The sequence below is a fragment of the Capricornis sumatraensis genome, chromosome 3, assembly GCF_032405125.1.
Source record: "Capricornis sumatraensis isolate serow.1 chromosome 3, serow.2, whole genome shotgun sequence".
In the NCBI taxonomy this organism is placed as follows: Eukaryota; Metazoa; Chordata; class Mammalia; order Artiodactyla; family Bovidae; genus Capricornis; species Capricornis sumatraensis.
In genome coordinates, this window is record NC_091071.1 from 175,987,294 (window position 1) to 176,003,653 (window position 16,360).

General features: G+C 37.1%; 1 protein-coding gene across 5 annotated transcripts in view; it reads left to right on the forward strand.

The window, feature by feature from the left end:
* Window positions 1-7,003: 7,003 nt before the first annotated feature.
* EIF4G3 (eukaryotic translation initiation factor 4 gamma 3) overlaps window positions 7,004-16,360 on the forward strand; it is a 177,506-nt gene continuing 168,149 nt past the window's right edge. For 3 of the 5 annotated variants that reach the window (XM_068967767.1, XM_068967766.1, XM_068967768.1), the window contains exons 1-3: window positions 7,019-7,048; window positions 8,451-8,564; window positions 12,011-12,043. In XM_068967767.1, the coding sequence (XP_068823868.1) occupies window positions 7,019-7,048; window positions 8,451-8,564; window positions 12,011-12,043 (177 nt within the window). Of the gene's footprint in view, window positions 7,049-8,450; window positions 8,565-12,010; window positions 12,044-16,360 lie in introns of all 5 variants that reach the window. The other 2 variants (XM_068967769.1, XM_068967770.1) reach the window with 2 other exon arrangements.

The window sequence follows — 16,360 nt, forward strand, 5'->3', positions numbered from 1 at the left end:
GAAAAAGCACCTAATTCAACTTGTTACTTGAACAACCTTATAAGTACTTTTTCTTGACACAACCGTCTAACCTCAGTATACTGTGAAAGCGCTTTGTTCTCTCATTGGTCACACAGTATATTAAAAAGACATCTTCTAAAGCTTCCTTCCTTGCTTCCTTACATTTTTGTGACATCTCTATATGACCAAGTTATAGACACGGAGACTAGGTTAGTGGTTGCTAAGGGTTATGTGCAGGAGAGTTGAAGGAAGGAAGGAAAGAGGGTTCCTGTGGCTACTGTAGGGTAATGCAAAAGATCTTTGTGAAGACTCTTTACTGTATTGTAACTATAGCAGGGACTATAGAAACTACAAATGTGATAAAATTGCTGAGAGCTAAATATACACAAAAACTGGGTGCGTGTAAAACTGGTGAAATTCTAAATGATTAAAATGTGTATGAATAAAATTTAAGTAAACCAGTGGTTATAGAGTTTCAGTTCATCACAGAAATTTCTGTTTACACTGGTTGTGTAGCTGTCAGGAAGACAATTCATTGGCTGTTGAAGATGCTTGGAAGCATTGTGGGTGCCAACACTGTCAAAGTGCTGGTCTAGTCTTTAAGGTATTATCTTTACTTCTCTGGCCAGATTTAGATGTCACACGTTTATTTGATAGAAGAGTTTCTCACTATTTATATCCTATAATAGCAAATTAAGAAAAATGAAGAAACACATCTTGCATATATTTATGCCTATAGTGTTACTCACTCAGCCTTGTCTGACTCTTTGTGACCCAGTGGTCTATAAACTTCCAGGTTCCTCTGTCCATGGAATTCTCGAGGCAAGAATAGTGGAGTGGGATGGCTAGCCATCCCCTTCTCCAGGGGAACTTCCTGACCTAGGGATCGAAATCAGGTCTTCAGCATTGCTGGCATGTTCTTGACTGTTTGAGCCACCAAGGAAGCCAATTAATGCATGTATGTTATATATGTATACACATAGTTATAAATCAATTTGTTAAAACAAAGAGAACTTTTTATAACAATGGCTGAAGTGACTTAGCAGCAGCAGATAGTCTTTTTTTCAGATTTTAAAAGTAGTATCCCTAAGATGATAGAGAGAGATTTGCCTCTAGTACCATTTAAGTGTCATAGTATACATTCTAACATTTTTAATCAGTCTGAAATTTTTTTAGTGTCATGAGTTGAGGGTATATATCTACCTTTCTATCAGGTGATTATCTAGTTATCCCAACACAATGTATACAGTAATTTTGATATTTCCCTAGTGGTTTGAAATGCTGCCAGTACGTTCTGTCTATATATGTGCATATTTGAACATTCTCTCTAAATATCATTCTTTCCATATCATCAAATGCCCCTCTGTATCATTTTTAATGACTACAAGAGAATATACTCTGTGATTGAGTAAATACTTTGTACTGCAAGGAGATCCAACCAGTCCATTCTAAAGGAGATCAGTCCTGGGTGTTCTTTGGAAGGAATGATGTTGAAGCTGAAACTCCAGTACTTTGGCCACCTCATGCAAAGAGTTGACTCATTGGAAAAGACTTTGATGCTGGGAGGGATTGGGAGCAGGAGGAGAAGGGGATGACCGAGGATGAGATGGCTGGATGGCATCACTGACTCGATGGACGTGAGTCTGAGTGAACTCCGGGAGTTGGTGATGGACAGGGAGGCCTGGCGTGCTGCAATTCATGGTGTCACAGAGTCGGACACGGCGGAGTGACTGAACTGAACTGAACAGCATATCTGTCTGTCTGTTGATTAAATTGTGAATTTCTTGAAGCTTATAAAACTAGAAGCCATATTATTGGCCACATTTAGGCACAGCATAGTCTTTTCTTTGTATTAAATTTCCATAAATCTTTTTGATTTAGTTTTCATTGTGATTTCTGAGAAGATATTTCAGTTGTTTTCCAAAAATATTTAAAGTGCACAAAATGTAGACATTGTATTGAATTTTTGAGTTGGCTTATACTGTTCCTATCACATGAAGGGAAACTGAAAAACAGAGGTTACCTTCAGTGGGTTTTTATTGTAAAAGTAGCCAATTCTTCTGATTCATGAAAAAAGAAAAGTACATACAGGCATGCCATAGAAATACTGTGGATTTGATTCCAGAATGCTGCAATAAAGCAAATATTGCAGTGATGCAAGCCACACAAATTTTTTGGCTTCCCAGTCCATATAAAAGGTATGTTAACACTATATTGTAGTCCATTCAGTGCAGTTCAAGTCCCTCAGTCGTGTCCAGCTCTTTGTGACCCCATGGACCACAGCACGCCAGACCTCCCTGTCCTTCACCAACTCCCGGAGTTTACCCAAACCCTTGTCCACTGAGTCAGTGATGGCATCCAGCCATCTCATCCTCTGTCGTCCCCTTCTTCTCCTGCCTTCAGTCTTTCCCAGCATTGGGGTCTTTTCAGATGAGTCAGCTCTTTGCATCAGGCGGCCAAAGTATTGGAGTTTCAGCTTCAACATCACTCCTTCCAGTGAAAACTCTGGACTGATCTCCTTTAGGATGGACTGGTTGGATCTCCTTGCAGTCCAAGGGACTCTCAAGAGTCTCCTCCAACACCACAGTTCAAAAGCATCAATTCTTTGGTGCTCAGCTTTCTTTATAGTCCAGCTGTCACATCCATACATGACTTGTCCATAGTGTGTAAGAATAACATTATGTCTAAAAAAAAAAAGTCAGTGTACATATTTTAATTAAAAAATACAGTTGACCCTAGAACAACTTTGGAGACCAGGACACACTGCAGATTCTAAAATCCATAGATGCTCAAGTCCCATAATGGGCACTTTGTATCCTTTGTTCGACCTCTTCGGATTCAGCCACCCAGATTATGTAGTACTGTAGTATTTACTTACTTGCCCCAGTTTTATTAAGATATAATTGACAGACAGCATTGTATCAGTACTGTGTACAGCATAATGACGTGACTATACACGAGGCACTGTAGTAGTTAATGAAAAATACACACATGTAATTGGACCCACACAGACTGTTTTTTCAGCAGTCAGCTGTACTTTATTGAAAGCTTTAACTGAGCAATCAGAAAGTCATAATCTTTTCGTTGATGGATCTTGTTTTAGGGTTGATGGCTGCTGACCGATTACGGTGCTGGTTGCTGAAATTAGAGGTGGCTGTGGCAGTTTTTCAAAATAAGACAACATTGATGTTTGCTGCTCAGTCAACTCCTTTTCATGAGGAGCTTCTCTGTAGCATGCCATGCTGCTGGATAGCATTTTACCCACAGTAGACCATTTTCCTTTCAAAATGTGCTCCCAATTCATCATCTAACTTTTTGCAGTATTTTAAATCTTTTAATTGTCATTTCAGCAATCTTCTCTAATCTTTACGAGGACTAGAGTCTATCTCAAGAAACCCTTTCTTTGCTCAGCCATAGAAAGCAGTTCCTCATCTGTCAGAGTTTCATCACAAGATCGCAGCAATTCTGTCAGATCTCCAGGCTCCCCTTCTAATTCTAGTTCTCTCACATCGGCAGTGACTCCTCTGTTGAACTCTTGAACCCCTCAAGGTCATCCATGAAGGTTGAAATCAACTTTTTCCAAACTCCTGTTAACTGTTGTTATTGTTAATATGTTGACCTCTTCCCATCATTCATGAAGATTCTTCATGGCACCCAGGATAATGAATCCTTTCCAGAAGGTTTTCAGTTTACTTTGCCCAGATCCAGCAGAGGAATCACTGTCTGTGGCAGCTAAATATTTTTAAGAAATGTATTTGTTAAATAGTAAGACTTGAAAGTCACAATTACCCTGTGAGTCATGGGCTGCAGAACGAATGTCATGTTAGTAAGCATGAAAACATCATAAGTCTTGTTTATCTCCTTCAGAGCTCTTGGATGACCAGGTGCATTGTTAACATGCCGTAATATTTTGAAAGGCATCTTTTTCCTGAGCATTAGATCTCAAGAGTGGGCTTAGAATATTCAGTAAACAATATTGTCCAGAGACGTGCTCTCCAGGCTTGGTTGTTCCATGTATGGAGCACAAGTAGAGTATATATAGCAGAATTCTTAAGGCCCTAGAATCTTCAGAGTGGTGAAACAAGCAGGGACTTCAGACGCATTAACCCCTGACAGGAGAGTCAGGCTGTCCTTTGAAACCAGGCATCGAACGTCCTCCTCTCTAGTTGTGCACCGCCTAGACAGCACCTTCTTCCACTGGAAGGCTATTTTCGTCTACGCTGAAAATCTGCAGTTCATTCCTTACCTCAGCTCGATATTATAGATAAGTTGCCGTAGCTTCCACGTCAGCACGTGTGGCTTCACCTTGTATTTGTATGTTATGGAGACAGCTTCTTTTCTAAAACTTCATGAACCAGCCCCCTCTGCTAGCTTCATACCTTCCTCCTCCAAATTCTTCACCTCTCTCAGTCTTCATAGAACTTAAGAGAGTTTGGACCTTGCTCTGGGTTAGGTTTTGGCTTAAAGGAATGTTGTGACCAGTCTTGTTTCCAGACCACTAAAATTTTCTCCACATCAGGAAGAACGCAGTTTTGTTTTCTTACCATTCATGTAGCTAATGAAATTGTAGATTTAATTTCATTCAAGAACTAACTTTTCTTTTGCATTTACAGCCTAACTGGTGCAAGAGGCCAGACTTTCATATTAATCTCGGCTTTTGACATGCTTTCCTCACTAAGCTTCATCATTTCTAGTTTTTGACTTAAAATGAGAAAATGGGACTCTTCCTTTCAATTGACTGCTTGGCGGCCATTGCAGGATTATTCATTAGCCTGATTTCAGTACTGTTGGGTCTCAGGGAATAGGGAGGCCCAAGGAGAGGAAGAGAAAAGGGGGGGGGGGAACAGCTTGTCAGTGGAGCTGTCAGAATACACACAGCACAGGTGGATTAAGTTTGGTGACTTACATGGGCACAATCCATGCTGCCCCACAACAATTGCAATAGTGACATCAAAGATCACTGATCACAAGTCACCGTAGCAAATATAATAACAGTAATGAAAAAGTTTAAAATATGCCGAGAATTAATTACCAAAATGTGACACAGACACATGAAATGAGCAAGTGATCCTGGGAAAATAGAGTTGATAATCATGTTTGTGTGGTACAGGAAGCCATATTCAGTATCTTGTAATAACCTGCAATAAAAAGAACTCTGAAAAATAATTACGTGTAGATATATATAACTGAATCACCTGAAAACTAATACAACGTTGTAAGTCAGCTATACTTAAAATAAAAAAAAGATTGACATGCTTAATGTTGGGTTCCTGCAAACCTTTAATTTGTAAAAATCACAGTATCTGTGAAGTGAAATAATGTGAAGCACAATAAAATCAGCTGTGCTTTTGATACACAGTATATAAAATAAAACCTACAATTTGTATCGTATATCCCTCTTTCAGTAACATTTCTGTGAAATAGCAATTTTAAGTGTGCTATATATCGTCCCAAGACATCTTTTTAAGTATCCTGTTTGTATATATCGAAAAATACTGTACAAACAGGGTTTTTATTCTGACTAATTCTGTGATTTGCTTATGTCACTAATACTATAGATATCTTTCCATGATAGTTTATATAGATTTTCCTCATTTTTTCCTTACCTCAAAAATTACACTACATTCTCTCTTTGGTTGAATATAGTGTACTTTAACCTCTCTTTTATAAATGGAATATGTAGTTCTTCTTTATTCTTTGCCATCATGAATTTATCCTTAGGGTAAATTTTTTGAGATGGAATTGTGGAGTAAATGTACAAGCTTATTTTAAATTGGGTGAGTATCAAATCTGATAGATGCCTGAAAGGCTATGGCTGCTCAATTTTTAAATTAGATTTGTGTGTGTCTGCACACATGCACAGTATGAATTTCGTCTTTCTGTTATTATTTATTTAAGGGGAAGTGAGCGTTTTAAAGCAGGAATGCTAACCTTTCATCTCCATGTAGTGTGCGAAGTGCTTTGAATTGCATGTGAAGCATATTAAGAGCTCTCTAAATTCTATAATTGTTTGCTTAATTTCCTTCTTTCATATTTTGAAAATTGAAGCTTCTTACTAATTTTTTTCACATACCCTTATTTTGAATACTGTCAGCATCTGGACCTAAGATGCTCTTAGTATGTTCTGTGTTACATGGAATTCATTCTCAAATTTCTATCTTTAATTGTCCCAGTTACTGTTTTTTAAATAGTTATTATTCTTAAGGGTTATATATGCAGTACAACGTGTGTTTTGATTAGCTTGTCTTCCTTCACTGGCATTTCCTTAACAGGTTATCAGTTACCACCATTTCCTATTTTTTGTCAGTATGTCCAGTTAATAAAAATGACTAACCTAGGAGCTTTCATTGACACTTGAAAATAGTAATGAAAAGGAGACTATGTCTGTACCTCTTGTAAACTTCTACAATGAACTGGATTGCCAGGTAAATATAAAGTACTCATGTACACATCCTTGGAGAAGTAAATCTTTGTGATAACTTTGAAGGTATTTGAAATGGAAAAGTGTAAGTAAAATCTGTGGTGACTATGCTATCTAGGTTGGTCATAACTTTCCTTCCAAGGAGTAAGTATCTTTTAATTTCATGGCTGCAATATACCACTAACTATATATTGAAAGTAAGGTAGTGTTCCCCATGTTATCTGCAGGTTCACTTTCTGAGGCATCAGTTAACTGTAGTCAACCAGTCTGAAATAAATTATTCATCAGTTTTAAATTGCTCACCATTCTGAGTTGTGTGATGAAATTGTTTCTCATTAGAGATTTAAGATAAATTCTACAAAGATTGCACTGATTCTGAATTGCTGGATATTGTGATAAAGTTAGGTCTTTAAAAACAGAGCTGTAAACCACATGAATGAACACTTTTCTAAACTCTTAAACTCTTTGGAATTAAGTTACCCGTGCCATATTTACTCACAGTATGATACTGTTCTTGTCATTCCTTGACAGACCCCTTATCCCTCTGGACAGAATGCAGGTCCAACCACGTTGGTCTATCCTCAAGCTCCTCAGACAATGAATTCACAACCTCAAACCCGTTCTCCGGTAAGTAAGTAGAAGGTTGTTCTAGAAAATGTTCTCCAATGTTTGTGTTTGTTGTAGCTTAGGTTATTTTGGTTCATATTTTTATTTGATTTTAGAGATTTATTACAAAGACAGTTTTTAAAATTATTATTACTGTTATTACTGGATAGCATTGCATTTTCAGACCTTTTCTATGGGAATTATTTAAATTTATTAAGAAAAGAACAAATGGAGCCTTTCCCCTGTTTTTTTTTTTGTCCTTTTACTTTTCTGTGTCATTCAAGTTCTGGTTGCATTCAAGTTCACTTCATTTCAGCTTTTGAGTTTTTGTTTGTATCGTTCAAAATTCAGGAGACGTGTAAAGCATGATTTTGAAAATAAATTACATTTCATTAATGGGACTCTGACATTCCAGTGCCTAGGGAAGTACAACTTTTGAATCAGTATTACTAGATCAGTTCTAACTATTTGACTGTGTGGACATATGCATGACTTACACCAATGGTGTATTTATTTCTTCAGATGGTAAATAAATTGTCATAGAAGTATAAATGCTGTCATCCTCTTTGCTCATCTTTTACATGGATTGCAATAAGTATGGCAAAGACAGAGAATTTACTCAAGGTTCATCCTCTGTTTCACAAAAGTGTGCAGTGGCTTCAGCAGTCCTTTCCTGAGAATGGTGTTTCCTGCCCTGCATGATTAGCGTTTGCTAGTAGACGCTTCTGTAACATCTCATTGTCTCTCACACCCCAACTTGTATCTCCGCTCTGTGTTTTTCTGAGTACAGGGATCTTCTTTTGGTTCTCCACCTTTGCTTTTTTGCCTGTAGTACAGGACTATTTCATTGCATTAGCTTCTGTTCATTTGATTTTATGCATGAATTTAGGAATATTGAAGTAGATGACAGAATTCCTCAAAGAACTGCAAGGTCATAGACTTCTCCAAGATGTAATCTCTCTTTTATCCTCTTCCTACCTTCCTTTCCCTGTTGCCCTCTTCTTCAATCCCTTTTCTTAGATCCTGGTTCTCCCCCGGGGGTGGAGGAACCATTCTAAAGAGGTGGGACTTTGGTCCTAGTTGCTTGTTTGCTTGTCTGGTTTTTTTTGTTTGTTTGTTTACTTTTTTGCTGCAATGGTCAACAAGATGTCTGATGCAAGTTTTGTTCTGAGAGTGGTTGGGAATGTGGACACTTGACCACTTGGAGTTGGGCCTTGAGATCTCGCCAGATTACTTTAGATAGGCCCCAGTTCTAATCACTAAACATGGAACATTATGGTAAGCTGTTATTGCAAAGAATTCTATGGCCTTTTTAACCCCTCTACGCCTTGTATAATTATTGGGAAAGAAAAGAATTTACATGGTTAGAACTGGCGCAAAACCTGACTGAAGAGCTGCATCTCTAAACCAGTTTTTTTGACAGCCCAGCAGAACAGTGCCAATACATTGCACAGACAACTGGAAGAGGAGGAAGGTTTTGGAACAGACTCCCGTTTACAGGTCCTTGGCTGGAAGAGGCTGGATAAAATACTGCATTGTAAGCAATATAACAAACTGTACTTCTTGCAGGCAGTGGTGCCTCCGGCACGCATTATTTTTGACCACATCCATTTATTGGCTGATGAACACAAGTGCATTGATTGCATCCTCTCTGAAAGTCTAACCTGGCATGGCAGTTTTTGCCAGGCATTATGGGGAAAAGAATAACAAATTGGGTGGGTCTTCTCTATTGGGAATTAGATAGGAGTAATTTGGGGTTTAGAGGGATATCCCTTTGAGATGAATTTGATTTTAAGAGATTAAATTTCTTTTTAAAAGGCTTCTTTTTCCCTCTTTCATTTTATAATTGGTTATCAAAGGGAAAACTGTCTATAGTTGTCAGCCATTTTCTGTGGTCATAAACTATCTTCAGATACTATCCTCTATGCAGTTTTTGCCATCTGCTCTGCTAGTGACCATTACCACCCCATTACTAAAAACCACACACATAACATTCCATCACATACCCCAAAACAAGTGCAAGACTAGCAGACCCTGCGCTGCTCTTGCTTATTGTTTTGGGTCCAGTTTTCTTTATTTCGTTTGTGTTGGTGCTGGGAGGGTGAAGTTGGGTTTGGAATTTGGCAGGATTGCATTTTCTTCTCACATCCCAAGTTGCCATAGTCCAGTCTCATCCATCCCACAGCTACCCCAACTGGTGAGGAGAGGTAAGCTGTTGCACTCAGGAAGGGACTTTTCCCATGGCTTTGTAGAGCAGCTAAAGCTTACTCCATTCTATTTCTGCATTAATGGGCCATTGGCAATTGCACAGTTTAGGCTTCTCTGTTCTTCCCTGGACAGCTGCCTTTGCAATCCAACTGGCTTCAAGTGGCCCCCCTCCCTCCTTGAGGTGATCTTTGTGCCTGTATTTCTGCTTGATACTTGTATGTTGTTGGCAGTTTTGTTTAAAAGTAAAAAAAGAAAATTAAATTGAAAAACTATCTATCTGTTCCATTTTCTGGTTGTATTGGAACTATTTTAACTGTAATTTATTTAGCCTCCAAAATAGTGAAATCATTGAATGCCTAATGGGGGGAGGGGTACAGTTTGGCTTTTGCAATAACCTGTAACCATTGGTTATTTTTATATTCTGTGGTGCTAAGTGCCAAAGGTATGTCAATAAATATTGGTCATGCTCAGTTACCAACTGTGCCCAGATGAGTGAGTGGGTGAGAGGGAGCGTGGGTGGCGTTAACATTGGATCTGAGTTCACAGAAGGCTGCTTTCCTTAGTATCTACAGTCCTTACCATCTTAAAAACCCCTCCTAGAAAAAAGAAGCAAAAGTTTTTATTTTTAATATAAGCCAGCAGCAATTACAGTTTGTTCTGTTGCTTACAGTTACCTGTAGGATTAAGACTATTGTCATTACAAATGAAAAACTCAATAGCCAATGGTGACTAGTGCAAAATAGACTAGGGTACTTTCCCACTAACTTTTATTTTTTTAATATTTGTATAATTTTATGAGGTACAAGGTATAAGGCTCATAGGAAGTTCCCTTTTGACTGGAATATTCCAAATATATAAAGTTTCAATTTTATTGTAGAGCCTAAAAAATGGGGCCTTTCTGTGGAACAGTGATAAGACAGGTACTACTGTACTAAGGTTAATTTTTTAACATGGCCCTTCTCTCCCATTTCCTTCGAAAGTGTCGTGAAGAAACGTCACACTCCCACCCTCTATGTGAATACCACATGGGTAATATTACCTGTTCTTGAAACTTGATGTCCATAGTTAGAGGTATGATCTATTTTCTTTTCATAGTTAGAAAACTGAAAATATAAGACTTCAGTTTCTTTGAAGAGAAAATGTTTTGCAAGAAATCTTGCTGCCATTATCATCATCCTGAAAAACTACTTTACATGGTTTTTAGCAAGAATAATGGCTGACTAACATGCCCTGATCCTATAAGGCATGGAGAGCTTGTTAAGTTATACTGAATAATTTCAAAATGTGTTAAAACAGTTTTCATTACTTGAGCAATAGGTAACATTTTAGCTTCTAAGGTAAATTCTTGATTAGAGCTGTCTTCACTCATCTCCTACATTGTGGCATGTGACCTACTGCAATTTCTTGAAATTTTTAATATTCAATAGTGACAGTTGAGGAAATAATTCTGGTAACTTAAATTCTGAGTACAGGGACTTGTTTCTTAGTTCATCTTCAGTCTTGCTCACCCATAGTAACGCGCTAATGGAAGGAAGGCTCTATTGGAAATTAAACAACTGAAAGAAGATACATATTTTAGCTCCTTAAATGTTTTAAATAAAACCCTTGTGTGGTTTGCATTCAAAACGGCTTACTAAATATTTTCTTTTAACTGTTAAAGAGAATGGTTAACATTTCAGTAGTTAACGTGTAGGTAGCCAGTAGGTGCCTGAATAATTTTTCTTTTCTTTTTAGTAAAATCACATTGAAAGTCTGATTTTGCTCTGATGAGTTATTTGATCCTAGAGATTTTGTATTTAAAATTTTATGGGTGAAAAAGCTTTTTCCTCCATTCTCAGTTAGGGAAAGTGAGAGTTGGAATATATATTATCCTCTTTCAAATGCTCTGTGGTTTACCTAAAAAGTTTTGTTTTCTTTTGTTTTTGTTCGATATCAGATAGCAGCAGGTACGAGTATGCAGTCCGTGCTGTTGTGTCTACATAGTAATTGAGAGATCTGACTTCTCTTACTCTTTTTTTTCTTCTTGAGCTTGTAAGAGTACCACTTTGACTAATCATGTTAAAGGATGGTGTTCTTTACCTCTGCTTCGATATGCCTGGTATTTAACTTTACGAGTTCATCGAATTTAAATAAATATAATTATTTATATATTTACATTTATATATTATAAATACATATTTATTTATATGTTTATATATTTATAATATATATGATAAATTTTAGTCTTTAACTCCAAGAAACGAAGATAGTGAAATTTCCATTTCATATGTGAGATACCCTGTTTAACTTAAGTAAATTTGAGCTCTGTCCTGTTACATTCTTTATTTTCTGCTGGACATTATAATTACCTCCTGGCTATTTCTTGTAATGGGAAAGCATTTCTCATTCCCTCCAGTTTTATCAGTTGCATAAGCATAGTTGACTTTTCATATGTTTGTCTTAATATAACCACTTAGTGTTTCAAGCTTTCTTTTGTTTTATTTTAGGGTTTAAAAAAAATTCCTATCAGAGAAGCACTCTTATGTGCATGACAGCTTAGCTGTTTCTCTCCCAGCTGATAAATGGCAAACTATTTCTGATAGAGGTGTTAACTTGTTGAATCTTCTCAGTACCTGTCTGTCACTGTCCTGCAGCAAAGCTTTGACTGTTTGTGTTTTTTTTCTTCTTGTGGGTTTTATTTCTTTCAGCATATTGTGTGAAATTTTGGTTTTTTGTTGTGGTGTTTCTGACTCTTTGTGCCTTTCCTTTTGTGTTTGTTTTCCCTCCTTTTCTCAGTTTGCAGCGGGGCCTCGACCTGCCCATCATCAGGTACTGTACCCTTGCCCCTTCACTATTACCCTGAACTAGTAGGTGGGGGCTTTAGTAGTTTCTGGCTCTGAGAATGCTGCCATTCCATGGACCCACTCAAGCTCCTCTTGAGGAGTGGCTTCAGGACTTCCCTGGTGGTCCAGTGGTTTAGACTCTGCACTTCCCATGCAGAGGGTGCAGGTTCCACCCCTGATTGGAGGACTAAGATCCTACATACCTTGTGGGTTGACCCCCACCCCCCAGAAAAAGAGTAGTTTTGCTCTGATTTAATACAGTTCTCTTTATTTTTCACTGATTTCATAGCATTTTGTTATTAGCAAACCAATTTTCTTCTTTTTACAACACAGTTTAATAATAAAGAGTTTCTTTACTTTCCAAAAAAAAAAAGTTGCTCTGAATTTATAGAGAACTTTGAAAGTGTTTAGGTATATTAAGCCCTTATAGATTTTGTGGATATCTGCAGTAAGTTTAAATTTAACTGAATGGAATAGGCAACATTCTAAGAGTTTTCTGTTAACTAACTTTCTGATGTAACTTGTACTGATGTGTATATAATAGTACTAGTATTTCTAAAACCATTTAATCTGTTACTAACGTAGACCTAATAAATTGATAAACAATAATATACATTCATTTGCTGCATAGTTATCTTTATTTTTAGCAAATACAGAAAATTGATACCTTATTTATTTTTAGCCTATTCTTTTAAATGAAGTTATTATGTAAATTAAAATTTCAAAAATGTGTGTGCAGACACTAGTTTATTTAGCAGGAATATACTAGAGGGAATGGTTTGAGAGAAAGAAAAAGAGTTACAGGGGTTTTCTCCGAAGTATTCTGAAACATTTTCTCATTTTATGGTAGAAAGAGCCTAGGCTCATCTAAATTCTAAATCTGAAAGATCTACTGTGTAACCGGCTGAGTTAAGCAGTTATTTTTCTTAGCCTCAGTTTCCTTGTGTGTAAAGTGGGGATAAATACTCTTTACATTAGAGATAATATATGTAAGTCATCTGACATAAAATCAGCAGCCAGTAAGTGTTAGCTATTTTTAATATTGTCATGCAACTTAGTATGGTTTGATAAAATGAAAGAAATATTAGCAGTGTTTACCTATGGTATCGTATTGGATGTTACTTAATTGAAACCTTTAATTGTCTAGCAGTGATTTAATAAAAGGCTCTACTTCTCAAAATATGGTTTTCCAATCTAGATGATGTAAAAACCAAATAAATTCTGAGGTGTTAAAAAAGATATTTGCAGGAGAACTCAGAGGTGGTTGTATGAAATGGATGGCAGTTCTTTGGAATTGATAAAGAAATAAAACTTGGGGTAGTTTTTACTTGATAAAGGTAGCATTGTGAAGTGCTTTAAGAGCTTGGAATTCGGTGTCAGCTGGACCTCGGTTTATAGCTTGGTGGTCTTGGGTAAAGTGCTTACTGCTCTCAGGCTCCGTTTTCTCATCTACAAAACGGGGGGGATAGTATCAGTACCCTCCTTGCACTAATGCGAAGATATGTGTGAGATAATACAAATAACATGATTAGTGGAGTGTTTGGCATATACTATGAATCTGGTGGATAAGATTACTAATTATGAAAAAAGATAACCTCTTAGGTTAAAAAAGATTGATTATACATTTTTTAAAAAATAGCAAATCTACTCAAGAGCCATAGAGTCAAGGTTTACATTTTAATCAGGGATAAAGCCAGAAATTCCTGACAGAGAGAAAGCTGAAAGATCTCTGTTGAAGACACAGAGTGAAAAAACTAATGACTCAGCAAAAAAGTTTCTGAGCGCCTTGATACAAGGCTTAGTGTTTCTATTACTTGAGTTCAGTTGCAATGGTCCTCAAATTGGGATGTTTAAACCTTTATATATTGTCAGCTTTGGGAAAATCTAGTTCTTAAAAACTTTCTTCTGAGTCTAAAGGCTTGTGATGCATTTTATCTTTTTAAAAAATTTAACAACCAAGCAAAACTTTTAAGAAATCTTTCTGAGAAAAGGTGAATTTCTATCCTGAAATCATTTTTCATGTGTAATGTGTCTCAGAAAATGTATTGTCAGATAAGTCCTTTATTTATCTGTAGGATGATGGTTGTGAAATTCCAGCATATTTCAACCATTAAAAGGTAGAACTATATATGTGTGTATATTTATTATTTATCCATTATCAAGAAACCCACAATGGTTCTTGAAGATGGGTTATTGAGATACAACATAAACCCAGAGCATTGCTTTTGGATCTGAAAACTTCAGGTAGCTGGCTGCTTTTACTCTGATAGTTTTCCTTTTTCAACACAAATTAAATTTTTTTCCCTTGTGCCTCACAGAATTAAGTAAGGAAATATACAGCATTGGCTTAGGCTGCTGCAGTAGCTACTTTGGAGACGTGGAGCAGGGGAGAGAGTGGTTGGAGTGGGACTGTGGGCATCAGGAAGCTTGAACCAGTGTTGTGGGATGCCTTCGAGGACTTCGTAGGAAGAGTATGCATCTTGTATTCATGGATGGAGGGGCCAGTTTGGCTTGTTTTCCTATAGAATTAGTATTGGCATTTTGGATGGAATAACCAGTTATGAAAAATTGCTCTCTCTATTGCAGTTCCTTTAGCAACCTTTGGGTTAATACATGCCAGTGGAATTCCTACAGTGACAGTTTAAGAAACAAAATGAAAAAAATACCTCCATACGTTTCCAGATACCCTGTATGGAAGTGGTACTATTTCTCATTTAAGAATGACTGGCTGAAGTCTGTGTTTAAGACATCTCCTCAGACCTAAACCCTGAGAGTTTCATGGAGAAGGAGATGCTCATGATTCGAAACAAGACATAGAGAGGCTTGCATAATGAAAGCAGTACTGTTGAAAACAAATGTTGAAGGCATACAGAAAAGAGATTTTTTTAGGGAAAATATTTTATGTCCTGGGATTTTTTTTTTTTTTTTTTTCGTGATTAAGACTCAAAGTTGAATGAAGACCCCCATTTTTTTTTTCTTCCCATCTGTAGCTGTTTGCTTTGGCCAGAAAGAATTAAATCAAGGGTTGGAGTCAGTTTTGATTAGTTAGAATTAGTGAATAGATTGCTCAGTTCTCCTTTATTACATTATTTGTCATTGGCTACCTTTCCAATCATGTATCCTTTCAATGCTTTGATCTCATTTTTTTTTTCTTTTTATGAAACAGTTTGGTGCTGGATAATGTTTTGATGTTTCTAAAGTCCTGTAGTACATATATAACTTTCCATAGATGTTTAGTAACAATTGTTTCCATAAACTGTTGACTAAAAAAAGATGCACAAGGTGAGAGTTGTGGATTAAGTTTTACTTGCGGCCAAATGAGGATTAAAAGCCCTGGAGACAGCATCTTAGATAGCTCTGAGAAACTGCTGCAAAGAGGCAGCGGGGAGGATCAGTGTATAGTGATTTTTGGTGAAAGGGGAGTACATTCAATCAAGCGCACAGTTTTTTGGAGAAGATTGTTGCTAGACTCTGTTGCTAGTCTCATGAAGGTTACTGCTAGTCATGAGGAGCAGACATCACCACAGATAATTTTAGTGCTTTTCTAGTTGTGAGGTGTAAGAGTTGCTTCTTCTGAAACTATCTTCCTAAGGCCTGTTCTGCCAGTTTTTCCCAGAGCACAGAGGGCCTCATTCTTGATCTCCACCCTGAACTCCTTTCAGGGTGTGTTGAAGGTCAGTGGCTGCAGCAGTCTGATTTAGTCCTTATGGAGGCAGATGGCAGGTGCCAATTTTTAGTTGGCAAAACGTTGCAAAGAAAAAAGAATAGTTATTTAGATGAGCTATTTGAAGGAAATTCCTTACGAAAACGCCGTCATCCAGTTGAGTAATCTGGAACTTATGTATTTTTTTTCTTCTTTGTGAGATGAAGTTGTCAAAATTGAAGTGGAACAACAGGATTTTGGGTAGTAAACATTTTTAGTTTAAGAGAACCAAGAAACTGGTGTAGGAAGTGTTTGTTTCTTAGAACTGCTTTCATTTAACAGATCTTTCCGTGATCTTCTTAAGAGCCCCACCAGGACTCTGTTTGAGTCCCTCAAGTCAGGGGGATCCTGTGTTCTGAGTAAGGTTGTGCCAGCCGCATCATCTTCCTGGTACAGTGAATTTTTGGCTTTTGTGGGGAGTCTTTGGCGTAGTAATGAACTCTTTTTGCACTTTATAATCTGAAGAGAGCTTTAGCTTAGAATAACAGCAAAAGAAGCAGTCCTAACTTATTTTATATGCAAAACACTCTTGGCTTTAGAAATATGTCAACTATTTTTATTCCAGTGTTTGAAAATCCCGAGGTACCTAGAAGCTGAAAG